This window comes from Barbatula barbatula (assembly GCF_947034865.1).
Source record: "Barbatula barbatula genome assembly, chromosome: 22".
NCBI classification, from domain to species: Eukaryota; Metazoa; Chordata; class Actinopteri; order Cypriniformes; family Nemacheilidae; genus Barbatula; species Barbatula barbatula.
Window position 1 is genome coordinate 771,412 of NC_136785.1, and position 20,681 is coordinate 792,092.

Consider the following 20,681-nt stretch of genomic DNA (forward strand, 5'->3'; position numbering starts at 1 on the left):
TATATGTTCGCCATCTCGTTCAGCGTGAGAATTCATCGGACAGGCGCGTGTCAGAATGTCGGACACGGAGGGCTGATGTTTGTCCGAGCGCTGAAAGAGCGGTTAGCATGTGAAAGAGATGCTGCGGGCCCTTCTGCGCCCAGAGAGCTAAAGAACGACACACACAAGTCCCGTCTCAATGGGGACGAACAGGCGTGCGGCGTGTTGCTGAACACAAGCGATTATTCACAGTCTGTCTCTATTGTGACTGAACAATGGCTGCTCAGGATGGCCAACAAATTAGGGCACGTGTCGAGGAAGTGTGTGTGTGTGTGTGTGTGTGCGTTGCTAAAAGGCTTTAACAGACAGTGTGACCCGGAGAAAGTGTTGTGTTTGTAAGACACAAATAACAAAGAACACCATTAAATCATTCTTATGAACTGGTTCTTTAAAATGAATCATTAAAATAAACTGCAATTTATTCAATCCAAAAAGAATCATAATGAACATCTAAGACTAGGACGGTCCAAATATCAGATTTTCTGTTCATGGTTATGAAAGCCAAACCGTATTTAAACAAATAATGCGATCAGTCAAATTTAGTTCATTTTGTATTTTCTCCTTTTTTGGCCACCAATTCAAACTTCAATTCCACTTATGATTTATAACTATTGTGACTCTAAAAGGCAAAACTTTAAATGGCTGGTGAATTATTCAGGATATTATCATATGCGTCAAATTAACACAATATCGATACCGTGGTCATGAACAACAGCGGTATCTTGTGACACCCCTAAACATCTGAATCGTATTATTGACAAAGTTACACTTTACGAAACAAAGACAAAATTAGAACAGGAAAACCTTCATAGTATTTCATACATTGGACGAAACAGTAATATAAGACAACGTCGTCATATTGACAAAGAAAGAAAGCTGGAGTCAATATTTTACGAAAGGAACTTGGTCGTGATTTAACCTGGGAATGCCTGAGAGCAACAGCCTGAGGACACGCACGCGTGTGTGAGGTTTTACATTTAAATTCTTTTGACTTTGTCAGCAGTGTTTGTTTTGTGGTGCGAGCAGAATTTTTCATGTTTCTGGACTTTATTTTTAAAGGCAAGTCTCTCTTTGTAGTTACCTTGTTTGATCTGGCTCTGCATGGCCGGGCTGGAGGTCTGCACGCTGCTCTTTCTCTGAGTCTCTGGGGTTCCTGGTCTTGGGGGCCTAAAACACAAAAGACCAAATCAAATATTTAACACACACATCTGCAGCACACAAACCTGTGTGTGTGTGTAAAAGAGAATACATGTGTACAAATCCTTTGCATTTATGCATGTGTGTGTCGGCACAAACCCATAAATCATGGAAACCCAACATGTGTGTATTTGTTAGTATATCTGTGATATCTACATGTGTTTGTGTACTCTTTGCAACTTTAATTGTGTTTCGACATGTCAAAAGCAGACACAATAACACATGTTGAACATTCAAAATGAACATTTCATGTATTCCTTGACCGAAGGAAGATAAACACACATTGAATGTCTAGCTGGAGCATGCGCTTGCATTTGCACCTGCATACATTTGTGAAGTAAATAACAAAAGTCTTTTGATTCAAAAGAGTTCAGGACAATAAATACACTTCTTCCTAGGGCTGCACGGTTATGGGTAAAATTATAATCACAGCCATGATCTGCTACCATTTAACTTTTTCAACACTGTATTTTATAGCACAAATAAATCATTAAAAAAAAAAAAATTACCATTTTGTGATCTTCGGAATGACATTTTTTTTAATCATTAGTATTGGTCACCCTTCATGTTTGTGTTTGTGTTTTGGAACAGCGTATTAAAGTAGTACAAATGCAGTGAAAGAAATGCGTGCTTTTTTTATTTGTAACGTATTTGTGATGATATTCTTGGCGTTATCGGGAGTTTTGTGTTTGCTTTTAAAACATTATCATCACAACGACTATACTTTATTAATCGAGGGAACCATAAGCTGTTATCACAATTAAAATACGATTAATCGACAGACTTACTTCTTCCTTCTCTGTTAACTTCAACAAAGGTTATAAAAGTTATAATGTTTAGCTTCATATAAACTCTCTTTCAGGAGATGTCTTAGTGTGAGCTTGTTATCTTCTCTGCAGACTGAAGGTCTCTCTCTCTCTCTCTCTCTCTCTATTCAGTCTCTTTTTTCCTAATGCTCTATCAAGTTCCAGCGTCTCCTCCTGTGATCATTATTCTCTCGTCCACCTGTTGCATTCACTCTAACAAGAGTCTGACCTCTTTAAAGTCTGGGATAAACCTCCCGAGATCTTTAAATCCTGCGTCTGCTCAGGCCACTACTGAAACGGCTTTGACAAAGTTTTGAGCGAGACTGAACACATTTTGTTGGCTGAAAGGACTTGAGAGGATGTCAGTGACTTGTGTGTGTGTGCAAGAGTTTTATTATCTGAAAAACTACAATATATTAAAACACCAAATCCACAGAACACACATGTGGATGTGATGTTATCAAAACATGAGAACAATCTAAAGAGCATCTTGAGTTTAAGGCTTTCAAATCTCTTCTGAACACATTATAAAATACAATAAAAGTCCAAATATCCACACGGAGCAATAAAAGAGGCTTTATTTTGAGCCTTAAATGAGTCGGTTTTAGCTCAAGTGTGTTTAAGAGGAATATTGACAGATCTCTTTTTGATTGTTTAATCTTGCTCTGCTATGAAGAGAATTTAAAAAGGAAATATAAAAGAAGCCCGTAAACGTGAAATTGCCTCATAAAAACTAGAATCAAATGTTGCTCAGAGCAAAAAACAGATTCAGTTTTGTTTTAGTATCGAGTCCATCTTTGAGCAGAAAGATTTTATTTTCTTTATCTTTAAGACAACAACAAACTGCCCCCAATTCTCATTACTGTAACACAAGTTTTTTTTTCTTATTGTATTATAAATGTTTATCCGTAATGGTAGAAGTAAACATTACGGTATTACAAAGAATTACCAAAAACGCCTTTTTTCTTTGCAGCATTTACAGAAGTTGCCACTAAAATGGAAAATCACAATTAAAATATTTTGTTTAGACTTTCTAGATTTTCATTGCTGAATTAAATAAATAAAGTAATACAGTCAAGGGTGTTTTGCATTGTTTTTTATCGATTAAACCATGAAACCAAAAGGTGTTTTTATTGTGTAGAAAAGGTTGATGTTGATGAAGGGGGAAAACGCGAGTATTGACTGAGAAAAGGAGGAAATCGTGGCTTGTAAACCTGAATCTGCGGTCGGAAGGAGACGAGCCGGATGACTTTCTAAAATGCTTAACAAGGTTTAGTTTTACCTAAACAACGACCAGGGAATCCCAGGTTTCTGTCAAGCCTTGTCAACACTAACTGCTGTCATTATTAAACGAAAAAAGGCATTACGCGTTTCTTCCCCAAAGAAGTCCATTATAACGAAACAGCTTAACATGCGGTTAAAAACTGATTTTTTTAGGAACAGGATTTATGTCCCCAGTGGAGATTACGCCCCTGAATACAATGATAGTAAAAGTACAGTAGATTACTAAAGTACAATCATAAAGATGAACTCCAGATCTCAGTAGGTTGACTCATGAAAATTATTTCAAGGTAAAACTGTGACTTTGAAATAATCGGTGAAGTTCTGCTTCAATCTAAACAATCATGATACACAAACACATCGACGGAGCGTATCGATGGCTTTCTTGTGTTGACACCAGCCAGACAGTTTACCTGGACAGTACAATGATCGGCAAACAAACACTGACCTCTGTACGTGAGCTCAATAACACTCGCTCGACCCCTCCCTAGAACACAACACCCATCAGTGGGTACACACAAATCCCCCGGGGTCAAGATGAAACGCTTCATGCTTTCTATCTGACTGTCCACGGTCCCACCCTGAACATCCGTCTGTCCCCTTGGAGCCCCAAATACATGAGTGATCTTGAACTCACCTGCTGGGAGCTTTCTTCATATGTTCCCCGATGAAGGTGGCGTTGGTCATGCCCATCAGCGTGTTGGCCAGCGAGATGACGGACAGCAGGTGCTGCGTGGTCACCGCCCTAGACACGCCATACGTGCCCTTTCCCACGACCTCGGAGACGGAGAGTTTGTGTCCATCCGCACATCCCTGCGCCAGTCGCCTCAGCAGAGAATCTTTAAAGGTGGGCAGCATGAGGGACATGTGACCCCCGCGGGAGATCAGGCCGAATGAGATGGGCGTGTGCGGTCTGAGCATGCCCAGGCGGTTCAAACACACCTCGTCGAGTTCTCCGTTCAGACCCCAGGCGTGCAGGCAGGACATGAATAGTTTCGCCGTATCCATGGTGAGATTATACTCTAGCAAACTCAGAGACTTGGACTTCTCCTCGCGGCGACGCTGTTCTTCCTCTTCGTCCTCATCGTCATCCAGAAGATGCTCTTTGATGTTCTCTTTAATGGTCTCCTTCACCTGCACGGGAGAGATGGTGCGTGAAAAACCTTTAAACTCACATTTCTATCAATACAATGATTTGGCAACAGGCATTGACCTGCTTGAAAATCTTGTTGGCCAGGAAGGATCCGCCCTTATCGGCCCCGCCGGGCGTCTTCTGCAGCGTCTCGGGCGATACAAGCGTGGGGTTCGGCCGCTGGGCTTCTTCGGTCAACAGCTGAATGATAACGGCTTCCACGTCAAAAAACAGCACGTGCATGTCCGGATCTGTGATGTTTGTCTTCATGGACTGAACAACCAGTGAGTTATGAGAGTATTTGGGCAGGTTACCCTACAGAAAGAAAAGACAAGCAAAAGTTAAACATGACATTCATCCAAAGCAAAACAGCACTCAAAGCAATGGTGAATGGCTTCTGAAAGTCTGTTAGACTAGAAGTTGGTTTGTTAGTTCGTTGTCTTTATGAGTAAAAACTAGTCGATGTGACATCATCTTTTTATTAAAGGTAATATTCAGTGGAAGAACGTTGAAAGACATCAGTCAAACGTTCCTCCATCATCAGCTGCAAAGACATGTTCAAAACACATGACTCAATAGTAGTCAAAAGTCACGCAGAACTGTTTTCCGTCCTACATTCTTCAAAATATCTTATTTTGTGTTCAACAGATCCAAAAAATTATAAATTAACATAATTGTTCCTACTATGGGAGTCAAGATCTGTCTGGTTATAAGCATTCTTCCTCATATCTTTCTGTGTTCTTCAGAAAGTTTAAGCTGTCTTAAATGAAAATAAATGGGTCTGATATATGTAAGGGATAATCCACAGCTAGCCGTGTGTTACATGATTTGAATGCACATTTTCCTTCCGGCCAATAAGAATCAAGAATTCAAACAGACCATGGAATAACTTAAAATATATCACATGATATATCAGATGCACACCAGTGATGTTTTTATCTAAGGCATCTTAATAAAAGCCACTTGAATATGCTAATTTAACTAAGACATAGTCCGGGCTTAAGCTAAGGCTTGTCCTAAATGTTTAAACACTTTGTCTACATAACATACTAAGTATGTACTCCATCCCATCCTTCACACACTAGTTTCTCTCTATGTCAAAGCTTTGAGTGTTTTTTCAACTTTGAAACATGACGTAACAGACAATAGTTTGTGGAGTTTGCTTAAGTGTTGAAGAGTTCAAGCGTTCTCTCTGTAGTCTCGGTCACAGCATCACTGCACTATATTTAACACATCAGATGAGATCAGAACCATTACAGGACACCTGATCTCAGATCAGACCTCTCTGGAAACATTCAGACACTGTATGACTTAAGACTCAGGCGGCACGCATCACGACGTGTTTAATGTCAGCATAACCAGATATCACTCCTGAGTGCCTTACATAACATCATCCTCCGATCTGATGCGACTGATCCTGATTCAGTCATTACAATCCTGCGACATCAGACACTCACACACTCTTCTAATGGGATGTGACTTCATTAAAACTAACACACAAACTACACACCAGAAGAAGCTCTGGCCTGAAAAGTGTTTTTTATGATAAAGCTGAACATTCAGAATCAAATAATTAAGAGAACAAACACACACATTTCTGCTCATGGAGATACACTGCCCTCTAGAGGATATTTACACATCTGCTGTGAAAAGATAACGCTCTGGTTTTATGTCTTTCAGTTGTCCTGCTGTGTGTGTGAGTGCGCATGCATGTGTGGGTTTGTGTGTCTACATTTACATTTACATTCAATGTTAGGGTCTGTGTGTGAGTGTGTGTGTGTGTGTGTGTGTGTATCTGTCTGTCTGTCTGTGTGTGCGAGGGTGTGTGTGTGTATCTGTGTGTGTGTGTGTGTGTGTGTGTGTGTGTTTGCCTGTCTGACAGTTTTTACTTATGAGCATTAATATCGATAACACCAAACATAACAAACAACATTTTTATAAAAAAATAATTCTTATAAAATAAAATAAAAATTGTATTAAAATATTAAAATGATACAATTCTGCTTTCACACTTTTTTGTGTTTGTGTGTGCATGTATTGTACACACACTCACAGACACCCACAGACACACACAGACACACATAGACACGCACAGACACACAGACACGCAGAGACACGCACAGACACGCACAGACACACAGACACACATAGACACGCACAGACACGCACAGACACGCACAGACACACACAGACACACATAGACACACAGACACACATAGACACGCACAGACACACACAGACACACACAGACACACAGACACACATAGACACGCACAGACACACAGACACGCAGAGACACGCACAGACACGCACAGACACGCACAGACACACAGACACACATAGACACGCACAGACACGCACAGACACGCACAGACACACACAGACACACACAGACACACAGACACACATAGACACGCACAGACACACACAGACACACAGACACGCATAGACACGCACAGACACACAGACACGCACAGACACACAGACACGCACAGACACACAGACACGCACAGACACGCACAGACACGCACAGACACACAGACACACATAGACACGCACAGACACGCACAGACACACATAGACACACATAGACACGCACAGACACACAGACACGCACAGACACGCACAGACACACACAGACACACACAGACACACATAGACACGCACAGACACACACAGACACACACAGACACACAGACACACATAGACACGCACAGACACACAGACACGCACAGACACGCACAGACACGCACAGACACGCACAGACACACACAGACACACAGACACACAGACACACAGACACGCACAGACACACACAGACACACACAGACACACAGACACACAGACACACAGACACGCACAGACACGCACAGACACACAGACACGCACAGACACGCACAGACACGCACAGACACACATAGACACGCACAGACACACAGACACACACGGACACACAGACACGCACAGACACACGGACACACAGACACGCACAGACACACGGACACACACAGACACACGCATGCACCAGACACAAGCAGTGTTTGTCCCGCCTCTCCTCTACTGTGATTGGACGACTGTGTAAAAAGGGATAGTGACGAGCTCTGCGTGTTACCCAAAGTTTAAGAGTGACAAACGAAACAAGAAAGGTTAAAGAAACTTGTGAAATATCATTATGATACATAGTGCATCAAAATGCAGTGTCATCAGTTTGTCTACAATAATACAGAACGTTTGAATGTTTTATACATCATTTACACTTGATAGGGAGCAGGTGTACATTTCTTTCATACCAACTAACATTTAAAAAATACAAACTTTTTCATAAATCCGAAAATGTACGTCAGAAAGACATTAGGAACTATTTACACAAAAAAATCGTTCTCCGCGTGTATCATGAATGAGGCCCATTGACATTAAATGTAAATGTAGACACAGAAGCCCACACACACACAGATCCATAGTGAGGGGGTTTGATTGCTGATGGTTATGTGTCATTAGTTCAGTCGGTGTATGTCTGTCGTACAGAAGACCAATGAGAACAATAAGGACAAACACAGATAACCTTGAAATTACTCCATCATTTGACTGTCAGTCTTACACAAAAGACACAGAAAAGTGATTTGAACATCCCTATTACCCCAAGCTTCACACTTTAAGGTCTAGAACTAAAAGGTCAACAGACCAACAGAAGAGATGATAAGAGAAATCAAAGACAAGAGAGACAGAGAGAGCGTGAAACACAGACAGCGAGACAGACACACACACACCTTGTCAGCGTTGTCTGCAGCGAGCAGGTTTGTGGCGAGCGTCTGCAGCTTGTGTTGTGCCATGTTCTTGAGCGCAGCGAGACTGCGGCGGGTCATGGCCTGTTTCAGATTCACCGCGGGGTGATTGAGAGAGTCCAGCGCTGCGGGTACGGCCTCATCACACGCATTCAGGATCTCCACCGCTGTGATACCCATCACACAGCGGTCCAGAGCCCCTGACAAACACACACACATAAACACAAATGCACACCACACAATGGTCCAGAGCGAAACAGAGAGTCGTGTCTGGTTGCTGATCAAAATGAAATGTTAAGTGAACCTGACCTTGAACCCTGCGACTCACCTGTATCCATCTGCCACACGTACACGGATCCATCGGAACATCCCACCACCAGATAATCATCACACGGCCTCCATTTGATCACCTGGATGGGGAAGAGATGTCTGGAGGCCAACATGATGCACTTTCTCTCTCTCAGACTGAGCAGACCGACGGAGTGATCGCTGGCCACGGAACAGACGCAGTGCTGCACACGCGTCTACACAAACACAACGAGAGAAGAATTATGACATTTTCACACTCTGTGATATGATGACAACTAACACTGGGAGAGACGTGACTATATACTGCTATTTCATTCTTATAGTGCAAGGCAGTGTTTTTTGTTTTACTATATCACATACAACATGTTTTACTGCTGTACGGTTTTACCGGATTAATAAAAGAACATACTTTATCTTTGAAAATGTCTAAAATTGCTGCAGAATTTCCATCATGAAAAACAGTAGTTTTATCTACTATGTAAACTAAACTTAATAACCTTGGGTTTTTTGTTTGATGATTCAAATAAAACTCAGAAACAATCTACATGTCCGTGTTAAGCGCAGCTCTCTCCATAGGCTTTTAGTGCACTGTTGCCCTGACTAATATGGCGGCACCGTTGACGTTTCGCAGCAGCGGAGCAAAGCGGCGTGTAGTTTTTTATTATGTCTATGGGGACAGAAGCATGAACCCTTCAAAACCACAGATGTGTTTGGAGAGGTTGAATGTGACATCTACAGACAAAAATGAGCAGTTTAAATGTACAGCTATATTTATTATAAATGGACGTAAAAAACATGTATTATCAGAAACAACACTTTCCAGTGCACAAATATCTAGTCTGATATCATTCTGTCTGTATTGATTCTGTCTCACTTTATTCACAAAGAACACGACAGCTTCTACCAGCGAATAATGAAATGCCAACAACGTCGTCCACACGAGCTAAATAACAACCGAAAAGTCAAAACCTTCCAACAATGAAATTGGAAATGATATCACAGAGAACGAAATGAAAAAATCGGAAAGCAGAGCGCTTCACGTAAGGTCATCGGCGGTTTGTGTTGTACGACAAATCCCACAGCAAAGGTCAAGCATGACTTAAGGGGAGAACGGGAGCGTTGCCATGACAACAGCAGAGTCCACTCTTCTGAATGTATTTTGGAGACATTGTGACCTCTCGCTCTGACATTTCATATGAAAAGTCTCCGCCTAATTGGTCACCAAGGTGGGAGTGAGAGATTAGAGCTTCTGTTAGAGAGTTACGAAACTGCATCAACACATCTGTAAAAGAAAGAAGGAGGCGGAGGACAACATTTGAAACAGTCAAATTAAAAATATTCTAGAAAATAAGAAAAGTGATGTTAACATTTAGGCATTTGACAGACGCTTTTATCCAAAGCGACTTACATAGCATTATCCTATACATTTTACATCTGCAATCCCCTGGGATCCAACCCACAACCTTGTGTTGTTAACACAATGCTCTAACCACTGAGCTACAGGAAAGCTGTGTGTGTGTGTGTCAACCGGAGCAGGAAACACATTCAGTGTGTGTGATGACAGGTGATGTTCTTGAGTCTTGATGTATTGTCATGAGAAGCCTTGACCGTGACAATCACACCAGATACATCACTGCTCATCACATAACTGTCACCATGGTAACCCATCTTCTCCCCTCAGCAGCAGCACCACACGCATCACAACTTTTTTGCACTGAGATTCAATTTTACACCATAATGGATTGAAAACATTTTTGTTATTATTACTATTATATTATTAATATTATATTTATTTTCGTTTTCTGCCAACAAATGCACATAAAAAAATGGTCTCTTATTTTGTTCAGAGATTCAATCTATTTCCGAATTATTTAATATTATGAATCGTTTCTTTCTAATGTATAAAGTGTTTTATAGGAATATCACACAACCTAAATACATAGCTGAATATTTATGAATATGTTATTCATGTACACTACAGGTCAAATGTTTTTGGACACTTAACACCGTGTCTACACCGGACTGGAAAGGCGTGATACGACATGACAATCTGCTTGTTGTTAATGTGTTTGTCGCGTTGTGCCGCACCGCGTCGTATCCAGTGTGGACAAAATATGAATTTATGAGTTTAATGTGTTTCTAATGTCTTTTATCGTTTCGCATCGCTTCGGTCTCATCCGGTGTAGACACGGTGTAAGTGTCATATTGTTCCCATATTTTTGAATAATTAATAAACTTATGAAATAAACAATGGTAACTATTGTAATTACGTTGAAACAAAAAAAAAACAGATTAAAACGTGTTGTATTTGATCATCTTCAGTGTAGTCACCTGTTGACTAGAGTTTGCTAGAATCTTTTTCTGAAGCAGCTTCTTGAGGTCTCAGCTAGAGATGCTTTTAAAACCATATTTAAGGATTTCCCATCTATCCTGTGCTCTTATTGGCTGCTCTTTCAGTCAAAGTCGTCCATTTCAAAAACATCTTTTATTTAATAAAGTGTTAGTTTTGTCATGAAAAAAACATGTTTGTTTGCTAAATTATATTTTTGTTTACTAAACAAACATTCAAGCATTCACTTTCAGATCAAAGGTTTTTTTTTAATAACCAGAAACATTTCACTCAAGTCTCCCAAAACTATTACTACAATGTGAGAGAATCTCAGTTTGTAGACGGTACCTTTTGGAAGGTATAATTCCAGGGATGGATACGTGAGAAATGGACCATTTCTAGAAATTCCATCCAAATTCTAGAAAAGGATTTTAAAATGTCTTTCCACTGAACACAAACGGCTGTGATTGATCAATCAGTGCAAAGAACAGGTATCTGACCTATGGTGGCCGAGAAGTGCAACACAAAACAACAAGTTGGAAATGAATGTACTGTGTACCCATTACATCTGACCAATCAGAGATTACCCTGGCCTGATAAGCCCCACCCACCCTCAATAAGCCCTGCTGTGCCGGTTAGTTAATCGCAGTTCTTCTTGTTCATTTTAATTCTGACACACGTGAAACTTACGCTGCAGTTTTCGGGAGGCACGATCAGCTGTGTGATTTCTCCCCCGTGAACGCAGAAGATGTGCTTCATCTCGCCTGTGAAAATGTCCCAGATGATGACAGAGAAGTCCACACCTCCGGACACCAGCGAGCGCTGATCGTAGCGCGGAGACACCTGATGCGGGTACAGCAAACACGTGACCTTGTGCCTGTGACCTCTGAGGGTTCGATGAGGAGGCCATCCTGCACACACAGGTAAATGTACACAGGTAAATACATCAAGAAACAAATACTATCAAGTTCTCTCGTAGACCAGAGACCAATACGTCACCTCTGCGCAGCATGTGTTCTCCCTGCAGGAGCTGAACGATGGCTGTTTGAGTGGCAGGAACCAGTATGATGCTTCCGTCCTCACGGCCGCACACCAGCCGACCCTGTGAGGGGATGTACACGCTGGCCGTCACCTTGATGGGATCATTGGAGCTGGGCAGAACGCTCAACTGGTCGATAATGCCGGCCGGAGACGGAGTCAGTTTATCAAAGGCCTCCTGGAGACTGATGCTGGCCGACACCTGCAGCTCTGAGATAGAATATATATGACGTGGAGGGAAACATGTATTTATGTAGTAGATGGACACACTAGGGGGCAGTACTGAGTCCTGTACCTGCAGGGGATGAGACCGGCGGTAAGGGAGATGTTTCCGGAATGCTCCACAACGTCAGTCTCCCGGCTGAATCTCCTTGAATCAGTAGCTTGTGGAACGGTTCCCTCCGTCCGTAAAAGAAACGGGTGACCGGTGGACAGATCAGGAGCTGTGAGGACGCACACGGAAACATCACAAACACATCTGCAAATCATCACGGCGTCAAAGAGTCACTCACTAAAACACACACGCTGAAAAACACCCGGCGCGAGTCTCCGTGAACCGCATCTCTGTATGATTTAAACATGAGCATCTATTTCCTGTGAGGGGGAAATGATGCAGAATCATGACTGAGACGCGACAGACATTTGAGTCATGACACAAACAAAACAACACAAAATGAATAAAGGGTGAATTGTGTTTTTTTATTTTAATGGCTGATGTTCAAGTAAACACTTTGTATATAAAAGAGTCAGTTTGTGTTGTAGAAACACTAAAACTGTAACAGACACAAGTTATGAGAACTTAGATAATAAACCACTGTTGTTCTTAATCACGTTTACTTTTTTGTTTACTCTTCAACATTTTTATGGACATGCCAGCTTATATGGCTGTGTTTAAGAGAAAAAAACTAGGTTTAATTATCAAAAATAAGATTCTTTAAAACACAACATTTTTATGTACTTGATTGAAACCTTTTTTGTGTTTCTTTAATAAATATAAACGTGTGTGTGTGTGTGTGTGTTGGAACTGTAATGTTAAACTTTAATGTGCTTTCATGATGTATTGAATATAGTGATAATATTAAAATAATATTTTTTAACCTTACTAACCTCACTATTCTTAGCTTTGTATACTGTGCTATAGGCTTTAATGGACTAGTTTGATGCACTTATGTATTTTATTGCCTATGTTGTTATAATTGCTTCCAACGTTTCCTCATCTGTAAGTCGCTTTGGAAAAAAGCGTCTGCTAAATGACTAAATGTAAATGTAATGTAAATGTAGTGCAAAGCTCCACCGATAAGCTTTCATTCAGAGAAAAACACCCAATCACACGTGACAACATGCTACACGCCTGCACACTCCAAACCAAAGAGAAATGAACAGAAAGATCTCAGATAAACAAACGAAAAGCAACAATAAATGAAGAAAGTGACACTTCCCAGCTATTGGCCCTTGTTACACTATACGTGATTAATGATTAATCAGTAAAATAATTATATTCGACTATTCAATTTATATTCAATTCAATATTTGATCGCTAAAATGTATCTATCCATTAAAGTTTGATAGATGAGTAAAACTATTATATGTCTAAAAAAATAAAGCAAATCAAAGACTCATAAATGTTAGTATAAAAAAGCAACTTGTTTTTCGAGCTGTTTTCCAGCATACAAAAATCTGTCAGATTCATCCGTTTGCATGCGATGTGACGCTGCAGCGAGTGTGAAGAAGCTCAGGGATGCTGCATGCTTCTTCAACAGGTGAAGGCGGATGAGGGGACTCAATGATTGGCCGTTTTTAGTGGGAGGAGCATGAGACCTGGCGAATCAGAGTGATTCTTCACAGACAGCGAGATGGAAGCAGAAACGCCACAGGAGCTTAACGACATCCAATCAGATTCACAGATTCAAAGCTACGTTTGTCAAGGACAAGTTTCCCACACTGTTCAACCAATGAAACTGCACGATTCTTTTAGCGACTTGCGATTTACAGATAAGAATATTAAGTTGTTTAAATTCAGTCCGATTCACGAATCAATCATTCGGACAAATGTGTAATGTTAGAACATAATAAAGCCAAGAATAACTGAGAAACAAACACTATTCAAAAGTTGTTGGATCTCCTTACTGAGTCATTTTAATGACCTTTTGATTTAAAGTGATAGTTCACCCATAAATGATGACAGAATGTTTATTTTCTCACCCTCTTGTCTTGTCTTTCTTCCGCTGAACACAAAAGAAGATATTCTGAAAGATGTTGATCGCTGGACCCCATTCACTTGCATTGGTTTTGTGTCCATACAATAGAAGTGAATGGGGGCCAGTGCATTTCGGTTACCACCTTTCTTTAAAATATCTTCTTTTTTGTTTTGCGGAAAAAATAAACCCATAAAGGTTTGAAATGACAAGATTATATTTCATTTTTGGGTGCACTATCCCTTTAACACCATGTCTACACCGGACGCGACACAACAAAAGACATTAGAAACGCATTAGAACACACTATCATCCACACTGGATGCGGCGCGGTCCGGTGTAGTCACGGTGTAAGGTTAAAATGATTTATGCAGACAGAATATGATTAGTATGTATCAAATATGCAAATTTAATGATTTATAGGGGAACCCTGTTATTATTACAACCGTAGAAAATCCTGAACATGTGATGTTATAAACATATCATTTAGATTCACATGTTTGAATTGTCTGATTATAATAGTCACTATGGTCAATTTATGAATTAGTGACTGGATGTCTGGGGCATATGTATGCATCTAGAGCGCCCCCCACTGGCGTGTCTGCGTCTGTCAGCTGGGCTTACTGGTGCCTCTAGAGGCCGCTGGCTGTATTGCAATTCAGGAGTGTAGAGCTCCACATCACAACCGCTGTCAGGGAGACACACCACCACACACTGACCCTGCCACCCCTCCTCCAACTGGGAGGGGCAAGGGGCGGAGTCAACAACAGACAAAAGAGCAAATCATAAATAAATAAAACACACACATAAAATGCTGTACAAACACATAAACAGACTAGACTAGGACAAGACTACTGAGAAATAATACAGACGGAACACAAATCTGCTAACACTGACGCTGAAACTCACAGCGAACATCAATTTACAGTATTTGTTATAAAAACAACATGAAAGTGAAAGATCACTTTTATTTTTGCAAGGCAATGTCAGATTCTAAAGCTATGTTCACGGTGACACACGTGTTAAATAACACAAATAATATTCATTTCTGACCTGTTTGTCAGTGCTGTCCGCTATACTGTACACCAGCGGTGGAATGGAGCCTTCTGTGGTTTTACCAACACTACTGCGGAAATGTTCACTCGCTGGGAGACAACTGAGACACACACACACACACACAGGCATGAGGTGCGAGTATGACGTCATTTGTTGACAGTGTACGTGTGTGATCATGTGTACAGTAGGATGGGTGTGTAAATGTGTGATTGTTGTTAGTCTGTAAGTGTTTGGTTGTGTAGGTAATTTGTGTTTCACATAAACAAATATAGTGTTGTGAGTGTGTGGATGTTTGTGTTGGTAGTTTGCAGGTGTGTTGTTGTTTGTTTGTAATTGTGTGTATCCAGTAAGGGTTGTTGTTACCTGGGTGGTAGTTTGTAAATGTAGCTGCAGCCGTCTTCAGTCCATATGATGACTTTATCTGCAGCGATGAACTCGCCTCCAGCCCACGACTGACCGCTCTCACTCGGGACAGAACACAGCAGAGAGAAATCACCAGAGTCAAACACCTGTAACACACACAAACGGAACACAGCATAACAGTCGGTCAGTGTGAGGACATACAATCACAAACGCAAACACACACACACTTACGCTCCAGTATTTGGACAATACCACCAGCATCAAACACACACACACACACTTACTCTCCAGTATTTGGAGCACACCACCAGCATCAAACACACACACACACACACACACACTTACTCTCCAGTATTTGGAGCACACCACCAGCATCAAACACACACACACACACACACACACACTTACTCTCCAGTATTTGGAGCACACCACCAGCATCAAACACACACACACACACTTACTCTCCAGTATTTGGAGCACACCACCAGCATCAAACACACACACACACACACACACACACACACACACACACACACTTACTCTCCAGTATCTGGAGCACACCACCAGCATCAAACACACACACACACACACACTTACTCTCCAGTATTTGGAGCACACCACCAGCATCAAACACACACACACACACACACACACACTTACTCTCCAGTATCTGGAGCACACCACCAGCATCAAACACACACACACACACACTTACTCTCCAGTATCTGGAGCACACCACCAGCATCAAACACACACACACACACACACACACTTACTCTCCAGTATTTGGAGCACACCACCAGCATCAAACACACACACACACACACTTACTCTCCAGTATCTGGAGCACACCACCAGCATCAAACACACACACACACACACACACACACACACACACACACACACACACACACTTACTCTCCAGTATTTGGAGCACACCACCAGCATCAAACACACACACACACACACACACTTACTCTCCAGTATCTGGAGCACACCACCAGCATCAAACACACACACACACACACACACACACACACACACACACACACTTACTCTCCAGTATCTGGAGCACACCACCAGCAGTGAGAGTTGTGTGAAGGTGCAGAATGAGATACTCTGACAGCCCTGACAGTAGATGGGCTTTGACTCTTCTTCAAACACTGGATCCAGATCCTGCTAGACACACACACAGACAGAATGAATCCACACATGCACATGGATCTCTGTGGCGACTCACATCATCAACATTGTGTTTTTAAGTAGAAGTTTGAATGAAGACTAGCGTCTGATCCTCAGTGATTCTCACCTGCATCCGGCTGACTTCTGCTGTGATGATCCACACCTTCAGAATCCCAGTGACAGATACAGCAACCACTGTGTCCTCTTAAACAAACACACACAAACAGACATGCATTATGAGTCATTTCAATGGTGAAAATACAACGTACAGCCACAGAAACAATTAAGAGACCATTTCAAAATTATACTTTTTCTAGGTAAAATTATCATTTTTGTTTCATTCTGTGAATATTTCTCCCAAACTTCAAATAAAAACATTTTTTCTTTTTGCATTTATTAGCAGAAAATAAAAACTAGAGAAAGATGCTCTGTATTTTCAGACCTCAAATGCTGCAACTAAACAGGTTCAGATTCACTTTTGAGCAATACAACAGTCATATTTCAGGAAAAGTCTTTTTTTATTGTGATAACCTGAATCTTTATCCCAGTTTTCATGTGTGTTGTCAAGCTGTCAGTCTTTCATACTGCTGTTGGATGACTTCACGTTACTCCTGAGGTTTGATTTTGTTAAAATTGTCTCTTAATTGTGTCACGTGTGGTTTATGACGTATAAAAAGCGTCTCTTATCAGAACGGGAGTTACCCTGCGTGCGGTGCGAGTGAATGATGCTCATTGAACTGATCCAGTCGGGTGAAATCTTGGACACGAGCGAGTACAGAACCTCCAGGCTGGTGGCATCAACCACTAGGATTTCTGGGTAATGTCCGTGGCACAGAAGACGGCCCTCTCTCTGTGTGCCGATGGTGAACTGATAAAACTGTTGAAACACAAGAGATTTATTCACATCTGAATACTGTAAGATGTTCTCTGTGGTTCATGAGGTGTAGTCTTGAGAAAGTTACCTGTATACCGGTGTGAGCACAGGCCAACTTTGTGAACTCAATACAACGGCCGTCGCTGACATCCCATAAACACATTTCCCTTTGAGAAACACACACATACATTTTATAAGTTCTTATGTTTATCTTCAGCTTTCTCTCTCTCTCTCACACACCCTCTCTCTCACCCGTTCTCGGAGGTGCTGACGAGATATTGTTTATCGCTGCTGGCGCTGGCTTTGGAGAGGCAGGTGACGGACGCCGTGTGTCCGAACAGCAGAGCGCGTGGATTAATCTGAACACACAGACACACACAGAAAGAGTCAGTAAACGTGAGCGCTCATGCAGAAGAGGACATTGAGCGTGACCTCTGACCTCCAGCTCTGAGGTCATATCCCAGATGCAGATCTGTCCGTCATGGCAGCCGGTGATGATGGTGCTCAGATCGTCCATCACCAGCAGACTGGAGATACAGTGAGTGGGAGCATTACGGCCCCACAGAACTATGGGTAACACCAGACTGTTTCCCGACATGTTCTCTGTGACACTGAAGAGAGAGAGACAAAAAATCTATAAAGGAATGGGCACACAACAAAGAAAAACAGATCAGTGTTACGCTTGATTCACAGGCTATGTTCAGTGTGGCACACTTCTCTATTTCTGCAGTATGCATACTACTTACACAATGTGAATTTTGTTATGAATTGCAGCTTTTGGTGAATTTAAGTTTATAGTGAAGCAGTACATTAGTAGTAAAGTCCAAACATCTGTCAGGAAAATGAAAATAAAGTAATGATCTACAGTAAAGACTAACTGATCAAAATCTATATTTACATTTATTCATCTAGCACTCAGACGCTTTTATCCAAAATGACTTACAAATGAAGTTCACTTCAGTCTGACTCTGACAGCCAACACGCAATAGGCAATACATGATTTAACACAACGCTACGCACGTGATTTCTATGTTGCTTTGAGTTTGAACAAAAATTAAAAAGCCTTCAGAATTCAAGAGTTATGTAACATACATAGATCGAGACTATGAGGACTATTGAACGCTTCTGTGTGCGCTGGTCCAATACAATCCATCAACAGACATGTTTCAACATACATACTATGAAAATGAAGCAGGATTGTTCAGAGCCACATATGAATGAAATCTATTTATTGGATCTTCTGTGCCAGAGACAGTTACAGAGAGACCGTTCAACACATCCCGTTAATATCCTGATTTTAATTACTGTAAAATATCCCATATAGATCATTCCAAATACATCTTAACATTTCAAATTCAGAATGCACACAAACGAACGCAGGCAGGAAAGCGACAAATGTCGTATCGGCACAAAAGACTCACTTTACCTGAAATGTTCACGTCTCTTCAGAGAAAACCTGAACCTGCGAAACACTCGTCTAATCTTCACAAACTGAATCAACTTCATTCTGAAATGATTCTTCTGCAGATTTACAAACAATATGACAATATGTTCCCAATGCTGCCGTCTCTCTCTCTGTGTGTGTGTCTGTGTGAAACACTCCCAACATGACAGCAGACTGATCAAAGCCTTTCAAAGAAATCAATGATTGTTCATCCACACACACACACACACACACGTGTACGCAACCACTGATCTCAAATCAGTTTCCTGAAATCATTCTGCAACTCAACACATAGATCAGCTCAATACATCAGATCGTACTCGCTCACTTTGACAATGTTATTCGCATCTCATTCGCTTTCATAAAACACAAAATATAATATTCAGAATATTTCACATGCAGATTATATTTAACACACTGATGTTAACACTGAGATGACGTCACAACACACACTTGTTCTGTAACTTTCATCAACACTTTCATTGTCCATGTTGTCAATATAAGTAATATAAGTGTGTAGTGTGTGTTGATTGTAGGAGTGTGTGTGCGCGCATGTATGTATTGTGTGTAGTATATACTGTGTTGACTATGTTTGTCTTCAACTTAATAAGTGTGTATGATGCCACTGTGTACGTTTATTATTGTGTGTGTGTGTGTGTGTGTGTGTGTGCTGTATAAGCATACGTGTCGATTGTATACGTTAAGAGTGTGTGCGTGTGTGTGTGTCTGTATGGTATTGTTGTGTGTATGATGTGTATGATGCCACTGTGTGCGTTTATTATTGTGTGTGTGTGTGTGTGTGTGTGTGTGTGTGTGTGTGTGTGCTGTATAAGCATACGTGTCGATTGTATACGTTAAGAGTGTGTGTGTGTGCGTGTGTGCGTGTGTGCGTGTGTGTGTGTGTGTGTCTGTATGGTATTGTTGTGTGTATGATGTGTATGATGTCATTGTGTATATAATGTGTGTATTGACCTCAGGCCCGTTCATTTCTCTTCATCATTATCACCATCATCATCAGACAGCGCGCGCGAGTCTATGTCCGCTCGTGTCGGATTGTGTGTCGGATTGTGTGTGTGTGTGTGTGTGTGCTTTACTCACCTTTACGTGTTTTTATTGTGTCATGTTTATTCAGTCTCTGTTTTAATGAAAATATCGCAGCAGCGACGCGCGTTGATTCCGCAGCGGCTCACTGATCAGCTGACAGGACACACGCTCTGCGTCATTGCGTCACGCGGTGACGTCACCGCCGGGGTTGGCGCTCCACAGGAAGCTCAATATAACGAAGTAAAAGATTTAATCAAATCACTAAGAACAATTGATATGATATTGATCTTTTTTTTAAATATGATGAGATCTTTCATGTACCATGATTTATATTTCTGCAGCTTATTATTTGATACATATATATTTTCTTTTGCTTTTTCTTTCCTTTTTTGTCCTATGATGGTGTAAAATTGACTTCATCTGTTTATTTTATGCATTTCGGAAATGTTCAAGATTCTAAGGAATGAATGTTTGCACTTTTGTAAGACATTTCTTGAATAAAAATAAATAAATAAAAAAAGGAAGCTCATTATTTATGGAGTCAACCCATAAACAATTTTTATGCGATCAAAAATTCTGTGTTTGAGAGTTAAACTAATTATTTTGTAAT

General features: G+C 41.1%; 1 protein-coding gene across 1 annotated transcript; it reads right to left on the reverse strand.

The window, feature by feature from the left end:
• Positions 1-19: 19 nt before the first annotated feature.
• Positions 20-20,254, reverse strand: wdr7 (WD repeat domain 7; the record flags this gene model as incomplete). Its single annotated transcript, XM_079487010.1, has 18 exons — positions 20,126-20,254; positions 18,023-18,194; positions 17,836-17,942; positions 17,672-17,750; positions 17,412-17,586; positions 16,837-16,913; positions 16,584-16,706; positions 15,528-15,673; positions 15,162-15,264; positions 12,209-12,356; positions 11,875-12,123; positions 11,566-11,786; positions 8,566-8,761; positions 8,223-8,437; positions 4,537-4,770; positions 3,961-4,457; positions 1,121-1,206; positions 20-147 (listed from the first exon to the last, which is right to left on the reverse strand). Exons 2-18 carry the CDS (start codon positions 18,179-18,181, stop codon positions 20-22), a joined length of 2,943 nt encoding a protein of 980 aa, XP_079343136.1. The 5' UTR covers positions 18,182-18,194; positions 20,126-20,254.
• Between the last annotated feature and the right edge of the window lie 427 nt (positions 20,255-20,681).